The sequence below is a fragment of the Alnus glutinosa genome, chromosome 10, assembly GCF_958979055.1.
Source record: "Alnus glutinosa chromosome 10, dhAlnGlut1.1, whole genome shotgun sequence".
NCBI classification, from domain to species: domain Eukaryota; kingdom Viridiplantae; phylum Streptophyta; class Magnoliopsida; order Fagales; family Betulaceae; genus Alnus; species Alnus glutinosa.
In genome coordinates, this window is record NC_084895.1 from 12,076,165 (window position 1) to 12,091,284 (window position 15,120).

A 15,120-nucleotide genomic window follows, 5' to 3' on the forward strand; every position below is an offset into this window, starting at 1 on the left:
GGAGTGAAAGAAAATAAATAAGATTTTGCATACAAAACTGTCATTACATCATATCATTGCTTTATTGCTTTATAGATGTATATATATAATCACTTCATGACTATGGACAATGAAATGTTTGTATATATATATAGACATGAGGTTATATTATATATTTAACTCTTTAGTGTTTATCTTCTTAGCTATGTTAATGGTTTTTATTTTGGAAATCTATTTAGTTGATACTATAACCATAAGATGAAGATATTTTCTTATTATGTGCTCCTAAAGAAATCAATGAGTATTATATTATTGAAATGGTTGACTCACTTAATTGCATATGTGACTGTAGTAATGTCCGGCCACAATCGCATATCGATGGATGTGCAGATATGAAGGAGGAAGATCAAGTCAGCTAAGATTCATATGTTGATCTTGATATCTATGGATGAGGATAGATGTTGCCTTTTTATGAAAGACTACGTCTAGTTGGTCTTTTGCTATGTATCTAATTTTCCTTGGTATTTGCTTGTGGTGTTGTGCATAGACGATTTATTTGTATTTGTATTTGTGATTAATGCTCTAGTGTGTATTTATTCTGTAAATATATTTTTTTATATTTATTTAATCGAGATTTATACAGTAGCTCTGAAGTGTTATATGAGGTTACCAATTTTTTTTTTGTTTTTTTTTTAAAAAAAAACTATTCCGATACGAGATTTTATCGTCTCTGATTTAATAATGTCACATGGTTGATTAGATATGACCACTTACACCTTTTTGTAAAATGCGGGATGCTACATGATGTGCAAATTTATTTAACTCGCAAGCGCACGAATCGTTTGCAATGCAGTGTGTGTGCAAGTGCGAGGTCGATCCCACAGGGAATTGTGTTGCAAAAATTAATCTCTATTTAAACTAATTTTATTTTAACCTAGTTCCAAATTTTGTGAATAACAGAAAAATAAAATCAAATCAAATCAAACAAAAGAAAATTGTACTAAGGTTTTAGAATCCACGCCCACCAAATCACAGCAACATATTCTCATGTTCGTTAATACACATCCGAAGTTCTCACCGTAAAAATCTTATGAATGTTTTACTATGCTTCAAAAATTAATTAAATCATTCAATGAATCCGTTCTTTACACAAATCACAAAAGATATTCGGTTTAAACCGAATCATCAAATGTATCCGTAGAACGAAACACAATGAATATCCAATATTTTGATAAATGAAAAATCCAAGCAATCAATTAAATGAGACTATTCTCAAATCATCACATGTATCCGAAAATCACAATAGATATCCAAGAATTCATCTCAACAATTAAAAAGAAGTAGAACATTGGAAATATTAAATCAAATAAAATCGGATGGTATACACTCTCATAAAAATATAATTGCTCTTCAAAGGTGAGGTTTCATCCTCAACCTTAATTGAAAAATTAGCTACTCATGGATAAAAATAACAATAACAATAACAATAACAATAACAATAACAATAAAAGACTTACAAAAGAGAAAATTGCATGAGAATGGAAGTTGCTACGCAATCTATGTACAAGAGAGGCTCACACCTCTACCCCCCCCCCCCCCCCACACACACACACACACACACACACACACACACACAAGAGAATAATAAGGTATATATAAGCTGCTAGGTCTTCTCGTGTGTGTCCTAGGTCTACCCCCCTTTCATCCTCAACCTTAATTGAAAAATTAGCTACTCATTGATAAAAATAAAATAAAATAACAATAACAATAAAAGACTTACAAAAGAGAAAATTGCATGAGAATGGAAGTTGCTACGCAATCTATGTACAAGAGAGGCTCACGCCTCTCTTCCCCACGCATGTGCGTCCGTGTGTATTGGTCTTCAGTTATGGAAAGGAGCTGCTGCACTTTCCTTGGAGAGAATCATGTCTTGCCAAAAGTGACGCACGCTGGGTCCAAAAGCTAGAATCTGACTTGCCCTCTCACGTACACATGCTGAATACAAGAGGAAAGTGTGATATGGCTCGGTTGCTCCAGGTTTGAAAAGAAGTTATTTGATGCCTTGTGTTAATTTCGGTGCTGCCAGCTCTACACGTCCAGGTCTCTATTCGGTCCAGCTTTGGAAAGAATTGCATGTACTGAATATCTGCTGCATGTCGGTTGCTCGTTCTTTTGGAGAGATACATGTGTGTCCGACTGTCCGGTGCTGCTCTTTCCTTTTTAAGAGAAAACGTGCCCTTGATTCGGTGCTAACGTGTCCCTCCAAAACGCGTGTAAGAAAATTAAATAGCTGGTGGCGCATGAAGAAGTCTTAAATGCCCTTCAAATGGTGCCTTCCACGTGCTGTCTTTATTTGGAAAGGAGAGTGTAAATAATAGGAAAAACTTCACAAAGAGTACTCAACTATAGCACTTTTTCATTTAAGGGTACTAACGTAGCAAAACGTTCAATCGAGTATATGAATTTATCAAAACTGTTCAATATAGGGTATTCCGTCACCCTCCGTTCTAAATCAATGACGGAAGTGGAGTCACGTGACTTCCACGTGATTTTTAAGGGCAAAGTATCCGTTTTGCCCCTCATCTAAAACCCAATACACAACACATAAAACGCAACAAACAGCATCACATAAAATGCAACAAACAGCTCTACACCCTTGATAAGAGAAGCCTGTTTTCACATATCAGAGGTGAAATAAGCTTGAAGCTTTATCTTTCTGTGAAAGAAAAGGTTAAAGATTAATGGAATAGTACCCTCTATTTCTTCTTCTACTACTCCTTCTGGGTTTTCTAAGAAGACGAAGAAGTTGCAATGACCAAGCTCAACCATGGCGCCATTGGCACATCAGCAACTGGTTCAAGAAAACAAGCAAACACAGCAAACGCAGAACCATTCAAAGCCTTTCGAAGCAAACCCAGGTGAGATCAAACCCGTTGTGGTGATGATGAAGATCCCCCTGTGGCAGTGGACCACCCCTTTTGAGGAAGAGGTTGTACAGGAGGTGGAGCTCGTACATGGCAGGGACGTTGGGGGCCACAACGGAGACAACGTGGCCCCTCTTGACACCGAGCGATGCTATCGAAGAGGCCGGCCACTTGGAGGCATCCAATGTGGGAGAATGGCCTGGAAGGCTTGCAGCAAGGTGAAAGCTGAGGAAGATCCGAGAGAAGGGAGACGTGGAAAGCGGTCTTGCACACCTGTCCCAGTGGCGCTGTGCATGCACCCATTGAATAGAGACAGAGTGATAAGTGTAATTGCATGCACTAAAACAAAGTCCTTGCATGCTAGCTACAGAATAGCAGCACTCATGACGTACGTATTGAACTAACCTCTTGAAGAACACTCTGGCGCCGCACATTCATCCTTGTTTAATTTGGTCTTACCTAGCTGCACCACAAACCTCGGCCATCGGATTAACTATTATCAAAATTATTATCGGTTCAAATTAATCACAATGAGCCAAAGCTAACAAAAACGGTTAAAAATTGTTATTTTCTCTCAATCACCTGTAAAACACCAAGATATCAAAACTAACCAAAAATATTAAAAAATAACAAAACTAAAAGATTAACTAATGTAAATTAAGGGGTTTAAATACACAATATTTGGCACTCATCACTACACACCATTATGTTTATGTACATACTTGCACACTTATGCAACCCATATCATCACATGTTTTTTTAAACTTTTGAATACAACGTGAATTCTTAACTTCTCCTAAAGCACATAAAACTAGTGAATTCTTAACTTCTCCTAAAGCACATAAAACTAACACATAACATTTTCTATCTCTAAATTTCCACTTAACTTTTGAATTGCTCAAGAACTAAAACCCATGAAAAATTCATAGAATTTTTAGGGCTCTATTTGATAATCCATTAACTAACAATACTAACCCATAAGATAATATTAGGGTTAGACACAAAATCTACCAATTTACAACACTTAGTAAAAATATAGGGTTTTGGTTTTACCTTGATTTCTCACCAAAATGCAATCTAATGCTCAAAATTCATTTAGAACGCTCCAAACTATATAATATCTAAAGAAAATTGAAAGATCAAGCTCAAACTCTCAAAAATCTAGAGGAATTAGGATTTTCGAGTTTACCTCAAACCAATCATTGAAAAACATAAATCTTGCTACGAGGATCACGTTTCCGGTGTCGGATGAACACTTCATGCATTTCATCAGTTCAATTGTGGTCAGAGCTCGCGAGCAACTACTGTAGAAAACAAATGGATTGTTTGTTTGGGTACAAGTCAAGTTTTTATTGTAAAAGTTTGGTGAGTATAAAACTAATTGTATTATTAATCTTCTAAAGTAGACTAGTTTCCTGGATTTGTCTGGCCAGCCCGTAATGGTACGGTTTTACTTTTAGAGAGTTCTTTAAAAAGCTTCCACTTGGTCACCAAAATTGTTGTGTTTGATCTTTTTACTACTTTGGTTAATTTTGATAATTGTTGTGTGGTTGCTATTTATAAAGAGAATAACTTCCATAGAGACTTTATACAAACCATGTCTTTTATATCATCCAATAAGAAAATGACACAACAACGTGAAACATAAAACATTATAAATTGGAAAACATCATATTATTTATGGATGAGGATATATGTTGCCTTTTTATGAAAGACTACATCTAGTTGGTCTTTTGCTATGTATCTAATTTTCCTTGGTATTTGTTTGTGGTGTTGTGGTTAAAGTAAACATCATTTTCTATCTCTAAATTTCCACTTAACTTTTGAATTGCTCAAGAACTAAAACCCATGAAAAATTCATAGAATTTTTAGGGCTCTATTTGATAATCCATTAACTAACAATACTAACCCATAAGATAATATTAGGGTTAGACACAAAATCTACCAATTTACAACACTTGGTAAAAATATAGGGTTTTGGTTTTACCTTGATTTCTCACCAAAATGCAATCTAATGCTCAAAATTCATTTAGAATGCTCCAAACTATATAATATCTAAAGAAAATTGAAAGATCAAGCTCAAACTCTCAAAAATCTAGAGGAATTAGGATTTTCGAGTTTACCTCAAACCAATCATTGAAAAACATAAATCTTGCTACGAGGATCACGTTTCCGGTGTCGGATGAACACTTCATGCATTTCATCAGTTCAATTGTGGTCAGAGCTCGCGAGCAACTACTGTAGAAAACAAATGGATTGTTTGTTTGGGTACAAGTCAAGTTTTTATTGTAAAAGTTTGGTGAGTATAAAACTAATTGTATTATTAATCTTCTAAAGTAGACTAGTTTCCTGGATTTGTCTGGCCAGCCCGTAATGGTACGGTTTTACTTTTAGAGAGTTCTTTAAAAAGCTTCCACTTGGTCACCAAAATTGTTGTGTTTGATCTTTTTACTACTTTGGTTAATTTTGATAATTGTTGTGTGGTTGCTATTTATAAAGAGAATAACTTCCATAGAGACTTTATACAAACCATGTCTTTTATATCATCCAATAAGAAAATGACACAACAACGTGAAACATAAAACATTATAAATTGGAAAACATCATATTATTTATGGATGAGGATATATGTTGCCTTTTTATGAAAGACTACATCTAGTTGGTCTTTTGCTATGTATCTAATTTTCCTTGGTATTTGTTTGTGGTGTTGTGCGTAGACGCTTTATTTGTATTTGTATTTGTGATTAATGCTCTAGTGTGTATTTATTCTGTAAAAACATTTTTTTTTATATATTCATTTAATTGAGATTTATACAGTAGCTCTGAAGTGTTATGTAAGGTTACCAATTTTATTTTATTTTTAAAAAAAATAAAAAAAACTATCCCGATGCGAGATTTGATCGTCTCTGATGTAATAATGTCACATGGTTGATTAGATATGACCACTTACACTTTTTTGTAAAATGCGGGGCACTATATACACACCATTATGTTTGTGTACATACTTTCACACTTATGCAACTCATATCATCACATGTTTTTTTTTTAACTTTCGAACACAACGTGAATTCTTAATTTCTCCTAAAGCACATAAAACACAACTCAATCCACATATTCACAAGCATATCTTAAAACTCATAAACATCATCAAATCACCTCTTTAACATAGTTAAAGGTATTGAAATCAACCATAAGCATATATCATACTAAAATATCATTGGCTTAAATTTATAAAATCATAACATTTTCTCATCGTAAAACATAACATCTCTTCTCAGTGAGTAAAATACTCACTTTGGTTGTTTGGTAATTGGCTTAAAAAAGGATTCCTAACAAAAGCCTTTCATTATATCACTGCATTATCGCATTGTATGACACATTAAAACTAACACATAACATTTTCTATCTCTAAATTTCCACTTAACTTTTGAATTGCTCAAGAACTAAAACACCATAGAACTTTTAGGGCTCTATTTGATAATCCATTAACTAACAATACTAACCCATAAGATAATATTAGGGTTAGACATAAAATCTACCAATTTACAACACGTAGTAAAAATCTAGGGTTCTGGTTTTACCTTAATTTCTCACCAAAATGCAACCTAATGCTCAAAATTCATTTAGAACGCGCCAAACGACACAATACCTAAAGACAATTGAGAGATCAAACTCAAACTCTCAAAAATCTACACAAAATCTAAAGGAATTAGGATTTTTGGGTTTACCTCAAACCAGTCGTTGAAAAACGTAAATCTTGCTATGAGGATTACGTTTCCGGTGTCGGATTTGAGTTTGGAATCTTGAAAATGCTAGAATTTAGGGTTTTGTCTCAAAAGCCTAAGGAAAGAGAGAGTTTGTGTGAGAGAGACAAAGAACAAGAGAAATGAGTTGGCCGAAAATCGTCGTCCAACAATTTAAATACAAGCCTGTCCAAAAATACTCCTATTTTCTTGAAAAAATAATAATTGAATTTATAAAAAAATAAATTTTAATTAAATACTAAAATACATAGAGTAAGGTTTGATTAGTATAGAAAGTATTTGCATGAAATTTTGAATTTTGATTTTAGTTTTTTTAAGAAAATATGGGTATTTTTGGAAGAATGACAGAAAAGTGCTTAATTACAACAAATGGTAGTTTAATGTATCCAAATGTCATATCAATCGATATGTGTGATTTTTTTTTTTTTTAAATGACCGGCAATTTAGGGGGTTTATGAATATTTAACTAAAAAAAAAAAAAAAAAAAAAAAGTTTGTGTCACTTGGGGCCGAATGAAATATTCTGGTTCCGGAGAGCTTGTCTCTCAACTCCATGTGATTTTTCCCTCTCTTTTCTTCTTCTCCCTCCTTTTTTCAATTTTTTTCTCTTCTTTTTTGGTCTGTTTTGTTCCTTGCTTTTCTTGGCATGCAACTTGGGAGCCAGCCGTATTGCATTTGGTTCCTCTTCCTGTCATCCCGTGCATGCGTCCCTCAGCCTGTATCTCTAGCCTGTTTCGCTCCTCCCCGCCATCTCCGTCTTCGCCTCGTGTGCATCATGCTCCACCACCTCTCATACCGCTTTTTGGCTCACACGCCTGGTCTTTAGCTCTCCACTCTCTCCCACACTAGCTCTCTATAGTTGATTATTTTTTGTTTTTGTCTATAGTGATCTCCAAATTTTGTTGCAAACTGTTTTATGGTGTTCTCCGGACGCTGTGCTATTACCTCATGCCAGTGGTTTCGATCCAACCACCTTCAATGCCGTCCTTGTTATTTTGGGGTTTGGAAAAGATTGATGAATTTTTTGAAGTTCGTGTGTCGTCTCTAGTATGCCGTTACAAACCACTTTAACTGGCTATCAATTTTCTTAGCTTTTACGCCAAGAATACATATATGATTGTACCATTCATTTGGCACATTTTTTAATTTATGTTTTTTTACTAAATTAATTGTATTGAGGCTTATTATTGAGTTACCCAGCCGGTTTAATATGTTGTTGCTTTGGTTCTCTTCCCTCTTTTTCTGATGTAATTCAGAATATATATATATATATATTTTGTGGCAGATGACTATTAAGATGATTCAAATTCAATGGCAAAAAATATATTTGCAAGTTGTTGGACCCACCATTTTCAATATTGGTAAGAGATCACCTAAGCACGACAATCTTAGAATGTGGTTTTGCAACTTCCAACTTAATTCGTTGGCCAACCAACGGTCATCCTTGACCATAATTCTTTGGCCAACCAACGTTCATCTCTACTGTGAACCTTTTTTATTTTTACTGTGCTACAAAATCGACTAATCTAATATTTAAACTCTCATCTGAGTCTATGTACCCATTTTTGTGTTATTGGGTGTTTCAATAATGCCATGCAAAGTCAATACATATCTCGCAACTGCTGTACAAATTACGTTAGACTCAGGCATGGCATTTGTGGTATTGTTTAAAACCCAGACCAATTCCAGCCCATAGTTGGCCCACTTTTTTGGCATTTGTAATATTGTTTAAAATTCATGCATGCCTTGTTTAGCCTATAGTTGGCTTTGATTTTGGCTCATAGTTAGCATATTGAAATTTAAGGCGTATCTCTAATCACCGCCGTGGATCAGCTCCCGTCATCGCCATCGACCGTCGTCGATCGTTGTCATCTCCAAACGAATAAGAAGAATTTATTGCAAACTCAAACTTCCAAAATCTTTACACTTTGAGTTTGAGGAGGGATGTTAGAGAATATATTTCCTATATTGATAGGACATATATTATATTGATATTGTACGTTACTTTCATTTCATAAGGTTGATTGTAATAAGGTTTGATGATAATCAAATCAATCATTCTTACCTATCTCAATTCTCCTATAAATAGGAGTATTCTATATTGTAAAATAATCATGGAATAAAAAGTATAATGTAGTTTTTTAGACTTTATCCCGTGGATGTAGGTCATAGACCGAACCACGTAAAATTTTTTATGTTTTTATTTTATTATTTCCGCTATTTGTCTTTATCTTTCCATTCGATTATATTTTCTTTCAATATATACTTATATATGCCTTGTATGTGCATATTCTAGTGAGATAATGGTAAGATAAAAGTGTAGTTTCTAGTATTACTTACTACTCTATTAACTTACATTACCATTTGAGATATATTAGGATATGAGTAATACTAAAAACCCTAAATTTTTATTCCATCACAACTATTATACAATATTGGTTTGAATAAGTCCCAACCAATCCTTGAATAAGTTGTTATAAAAAAAATAAAAACAAAAATCTAAAATTCATTAAAATTATCACGTTAGCATTATGAGAAAAAAATGTAATTTCTAATCTTACTCTTGAGATGTACGTAGAAGTCAAATAAGTAAATAATACATATTTTTAGAGAGAGTAATGCTTTTTATACACACTTTGTATACAAAATCTTACGTGGCACTTGTTTTAATTTATTTATTTTTTTTAAAATAAAGTGTGTACAAAGTATGTGCAAAAAGCATTAGTTTCTTGGCAAGGCGGTCACTGTGCTTAAAAAGTTCGACTACCACCTTGGTTGGATAGTCGTTTAGCGAACGAAGTACATTGCAGCCTATAAAGGGCTGAGGCATACCTTTCAAAAAAAAAAAAAAAAAAAAAATGTCTATCTTTTGAGTGGAGATAGATGAGGATGAGAGTGAAATTAAAGCATGTGGTGCATGGTTGGCACTTGATTAAAGACTCCCCACCCCCTTTTTGTCGTGATGGTAGATAGAACAGAAGAGAGAAGAGGCACCAAAGATGCCTGTACTCCGCCCATGTACTGCAAAAACTTTTTTGATCTGTACTACCACAGACAGTAGAAAAAGAGTTTGTACTACTGAATGAATCTGAATGCATTCAAATTCCCATATCTCCACTTTTACGATACCTCTACAGAGTCACAGATTTCTTTTCGGCTTTCCCAGAGTTTTCATCAATGCCACATATTTTGGCTCCTCCCCAAAACTGGTTTAGTAAGCTTAATTATTTGAATCCAATTTTGGCATTTTTGGGCATTGAGAAAGACTTCAGGGGCCAATATAAGATTGTCCGACTTCAAACCTATGCTTTACTAATGATATTCTTAAACGTGTAATTAAGAAATTTCAACTTTGTGTTAAATGGAATAGTTGTTAATATATATATATAGTGCTAACTATGGATGAGCTTCCACTGCAACTAGACTGTTTCAAATTTACCATAAATTTGAGCGGTTTAAGAGAGTAGGATGTGGGATCGATAGGCACCGAGCTAGAGATTAATTTTTTTTGTTTTTTTTGAAGGGAGCTAGAGATTAATGTATGAATGAGAAATATATTATTAAGATAAGGGAGCCAAAACACGAATAAAAAATATATTTAAATTAAATATTAAATTAATATAAAAAAATAAAATTAGTATCAATTCAATATTATCAAAAACATAAATAAAAGAAAAGAAACATTATAATTATTTCTTAATTGATTTTAATTCTCAATTCAAACACCTATCAAACTGAAACCCAAAATTCTGTCATAGCCGTTTTACTTGAACTTTTACATTGATGACCTTATTGCATTAAAAATTCTTTTACGTTGCTTCTTATGGTTATTGCTCATGTCTAATTTTCTTTTTAATGACTAATTTGAACGGTTTAAAATTTGAGTATAAAACGATTTTTGTTATAATAAGGCCAAGGAGCAATCCCTTTTTTTAAAACTGCCTGAATTTTTGTGAAATTCAGATAACAAAATTTTAAGAGATCTCAATATGCTAACCACTACAAATGAAGCCAATTCATTTGCAATGGAGGACTTGTACATTTAATTGATGCTCTAAATTTTATTTTATTTATAATTAAAAAAATAATAATAAAAAAAATAAAAAAATAAAAAAATAAAAAATAAAAAATAAAAAATAAAAATAAAAAATAAAAAATAAAAAATAAAAAAAAAAAAAAGAGGAAAAGAGGCTATCTAACATTGTTGACCATTAGCTGAAAAACCACCAATAATTTTCTTTTTGTTGATTCAATGACACGTTGAAAACGCGGATCATTTTAGATCGATGCGATGCTTCGGGGGCAGAACCTGCAAAAAACACAAACATATGCAAAGTTACCAAAAACGCCTTCGACATAGCAAGCAATTACTAATCACTTTCCAGAACTGATTAATTAAGCATAAAGAGTACGTCCTTTTTACGTTACGTCATGAGTGATAAATCCATTTGTCATTACCAAACCGACCCCATAAAGTCTTCGCCTTTCGCTTCTCTATATAAATCAATCCCAAACGCCAACGTTTCCTTCACGGAAAAATCAACAACCATTCTCTCTCTCTGTGTTTCTTCGTAAATCTCAGCGTTTTTTCCAAAATCCATAGCCATGTCTCAGGTAACTCCGTCAAACCCTTCATTCTTATCCAAATCTGACTATCATTGATGTCTTTTTTTTCTTGTCTAACACCGTTTATTTATTGATTTAAAAAATAAAAAAATAAAAAAAACACCGTTTATTTACATGTTCTGCTAATTATTTGAGGAGCCAAAATTCAATCTTTCCCTTTTATTTTTGTGGTGTATGTATGATATCGTGAAATGAAACGACCAGGAAATGATATCATTTTTTGTTTTTGACGATGAATGAATGTAGAATCAAATGTCTAAATGTTTGTGTTTTGACCGAATGAAGTTTGAATTTTTGGCTGATTTCGCTTGTGTGTGATTGTGAAGATTGAGCTTCTCTGAATTGGAATTCTTCTTTTGTTGGAGGGTTGACTTTGTTTTATTGAATCGGTCAAAAACTAACAGGATTTGACTTAGTTCTACAATTTGGTTTTTGGGACAAAAAGAAAATAAAGAAGGATTTAACATAGAATATGTGGAAATCGTAGACATGGGATCGGTTGGATAAGATCAGATTCGTTGGAAAAGATAATGGGAGGAGAAAAATTGACTTAATTTTGTGGGTTGCTCTTGTTTTTATAATATGGGTTTTTTCTTGAAAGAGCCAAAATGTGCTCAAATTCTTTTGAGGTTTACACCTCAGAGCATGAGTAAAGAAGTTCAATCTAAGTCATGTTGTGTTATTATGCTTCAACAGTAAGGTTTAATGCTGTGATTGTAAATGTTAATTTTCTTCCATTGCTTTTGATTTGAAGTTTCTATTTTTGCTTTGGTGCAGACTGTTGTCCTCAAGGTTGGTATGTCATGTGAAGGCTGTGTTGGAGCCGTGAAAAGGGTTCTGGGCAAAATGGAAGGTTTATTGTCTCCCTTTCGTTTTAGCTTTTTTCCCCATTGTTTTGCTTTTGCTCATTTCTGATGGCACTAGTTTAGCAGTAATGAACTTCATAACTTGTTGTGCCCCTTTTCTTTTATTTTTTTCTCTCAAGAACAGTTTTTGTCCTACAGCCAAATTCTCTGAAAGATGCTTTGCTAGTTTGTCAATATGTTGTCTATGGCGTTGTGTGCATGCTTGCATTTGTGTGATTGTAGAGCTTCATTCTGTGTGAAATCTAAATTTTGTTTGTGGCATGTTTTGACATACAAGGCCTGGATTATTACATCAGTAGCAAGTTGCAAGAAACAAAATCTAATTAATGTTATTACCAGCTGACAGCTCAGGTGTAAAGAAAGCCTTTGATTGACCAGGAACACTGTTCAAAATTCAGTGTATTTTCATTCCTCCTCTGTCCTAATTATTGTTGTTAAAATGGTTAGTGTTTTTGGTCGATTTTGAATTTATCCCTTGTAGGTGGTTGAAGGCTTTGGCACTTGGGCAGTTCTAAAGAGAAAGTCTTTTTATCAAGCTGTTGGGTTTTATGGTGTTTTATATTTCTTTTCTTTTAACCAAAAAATTCATGTGATAGAGAATATATTCAACTAAGGAACACTTATACTTGATTTGGAAATTTATGGCAGAGGCATGGGACTGTTGCCTAGTGCTACTTCTCCTATAAAAGGAGGAGATTTAAGGTTCAACCCGTCATAGGTGTAGGATTGGTGCAGACTTAAGCTTGAGGAAACCATAGTGATCCTAATCTATAAGCGTAGTGTTAGAAACTATATTTTTATCCTACAACTACCTCACAATGCTGACGTGGCAGTCAACGGATTGTGGGATAGTTCTGGGATAAAAACGTGGTGTATAGCATTACTCTAATCTATAAATTTTGGCAAGCTAATACATACTTGTTTGGAATATTGTTATTAACTACTTTTTCTGCAATTACCTGGGGACTTTTGGTCCTAAATTAGTTGTTATGGAATTATCTTGTGTAACAATACTTTTGTCCTTTTTTACCATCTCTAGGTGTAGAATCATATGATATTGATTTGAAGGAGCAGAAGGTGACAGTGAAAGGTAGTGTGCAGCCTGAGGCAGTTCTACAGACTGTTTCAAAAACTGGGAAGAAAACTAGCTTCTGGGAAGCAGGAGCTCCAGCAGCATCTGAAGAGAAGCCTGCTGAAGCCGTGGCTGCTGCTTAAGTGTCAATGGATTATTATAGGTTGAAGACCTTAATATATATATGTTACTACAATAACTTCTTGCTTGACATATGATCTTCTGTACAAGCAATTAAATAGACTGCAAGTTTGGTGTGTTATTTCTTAACCTGATCCCTATTTACTGCTTCATTTGATTAGCTTGAAAGGCAGAGAGGTCAAAATTTTGTACTTTGTCCAATTATTTCTAAAAACTGGGATGCATGATGATTATTTAAATAAATGACATAAATTTCTCTAAACTGGGATAAAGAAAATTCCTTCAATTCAGTCTTTAAAACTGACGTGCCCGCATCCTTTGAACGTCTAGGAAGCATATCTTGTGTTTTTCACATGTTAAGCGACACATGATAGTCTTATCAATTTCCTACTAAGCTTTGAAGAAATTTCCATCCCTAAATTAAAGCCAGCGTTTCTAACTGGTGAACTAATATAGATTGGGTTGGAGCTGCAGAAGCACTCTTTAAATAAGGAAATTTGAAATGCAAAAGTTCCTTTGGCGCTTTTGAATCCCAGTGATGGGTTTCTCAGGTAAACGAGTCAAACATGGGCTCTATAAAAAATAAAAAAATAAAAAACAAATCAAGACAAGAGATTATAATATTATTTTGAGGATGTCTCAAATAAAGTTGACAAAGTGAACATGCCAGAACAAAAAAAAGGCCAGGGTACACCAATATGCTTCGACAAAATTAAACAACCAAATAAAATTTTACAATCTTTTCCTATCTTAAGTGACATTAACAGCAAAACAGAGTTTGGTTCTCTGTTTTGATCAGAACATTTTGCCTGAACTCATTGTAGTCTCTAGGCAAATAAAGTACCAAAGTCAGCATTATAAAAATCCACCACCAAGCAGCAGATCTCCACCCTCTTACGATAGATAGTTCATAAAGGTTTTTTCAAATCAAACTGAAAATCAGAGTTATTACTAGTTGGTAGACAGCCCATATGGGTTTCCAAATCAGTCGTCTGCGTGTTATACTCTTCCACAATATCCATCAAATTCTGTGAAGACGGTGTAAATTCAATCTCTGTTGGGATTAATTTTGCTTGAGGCCCATCACATTCAGCAATATCGCAGTAAATCCATTTTCTTTGCTGCGATCCATCCTCAAATCGTCTTTAGAACTCACTTGTTGATTCCGATCCTTTCTTTTGAATGGTGCATAGGACCCAGTTGGTACTCTGTTGCCCCCTAACGAGTGAGAACTCGTCCACAATCTAATTGAATTTCTTCGTGGTCAAGCCCTCTTTTACCTTGAAACAAAAGAGTTTCATGACCCCAATAACATTACCCTGATTATCATATATATTGTCAGAAGAATTCTCATGCTAAACCCCACAACCAGCTATTCGTGCCACTCGATTTGTGCTTAGTTTCTTTAACTCTGTGAAAAAGTAAACCTTCTCAAACTCATTGCCACAGATTTGCCAAGGCAGCTTTTCACCATAATATCACACTCATGGATGACATCCTAGGGAAGCTCTTCACCCTTAACCTTCTTCAACAAGTAGTTGCTTATGAGCTTTTCATCACTGGGCCTAAAACAAAACCCCACCAGCAGCATTGCAGCCATTGACTCCATCACTCTTTCTCTTTTCCTTGAACAATAAGAATAACGACTTTTTCCTATGCGTAACTTGGAAATCACGTCCAAACCCTAGATGTAATTGTAAGCCCTGTACCGACGTAGCTAAAAAAATAAAATAAAAGTAACCACGTCTT

The 15,120-nt window shown here is 34.1% G+C and overlaps 1 protein-coding gene across 1 annotated transcript; it reads left to right on the top strand.

The window, feature by feature from the left end:
• Positions 1–11,126: 11,126 nt before the first annotated feature.
• LOC133880309 (copper transport protein ATX1-like) lies at positions 11,127–13,492 on the top strand. Its single transcript, XM_062319251.1, has 3 exons — positions 11,127–11,280; positions 12,070–12,145; positions 13,198–13,492. The coding sequence occupies exons 1-3, from the start codon at positions 11,272–11,274 to the stop codon at positions 13,371–13,373; spliced, it is 261 nt and encodes an 86-aa protein (XP_062175235.1). The 5' UTR covers positions 11,127–11,271; the 3' UTR covers positions 13,374–13,492.
• Positions 13,493–15,120: the final 1,628 nt, after the last annotated feature.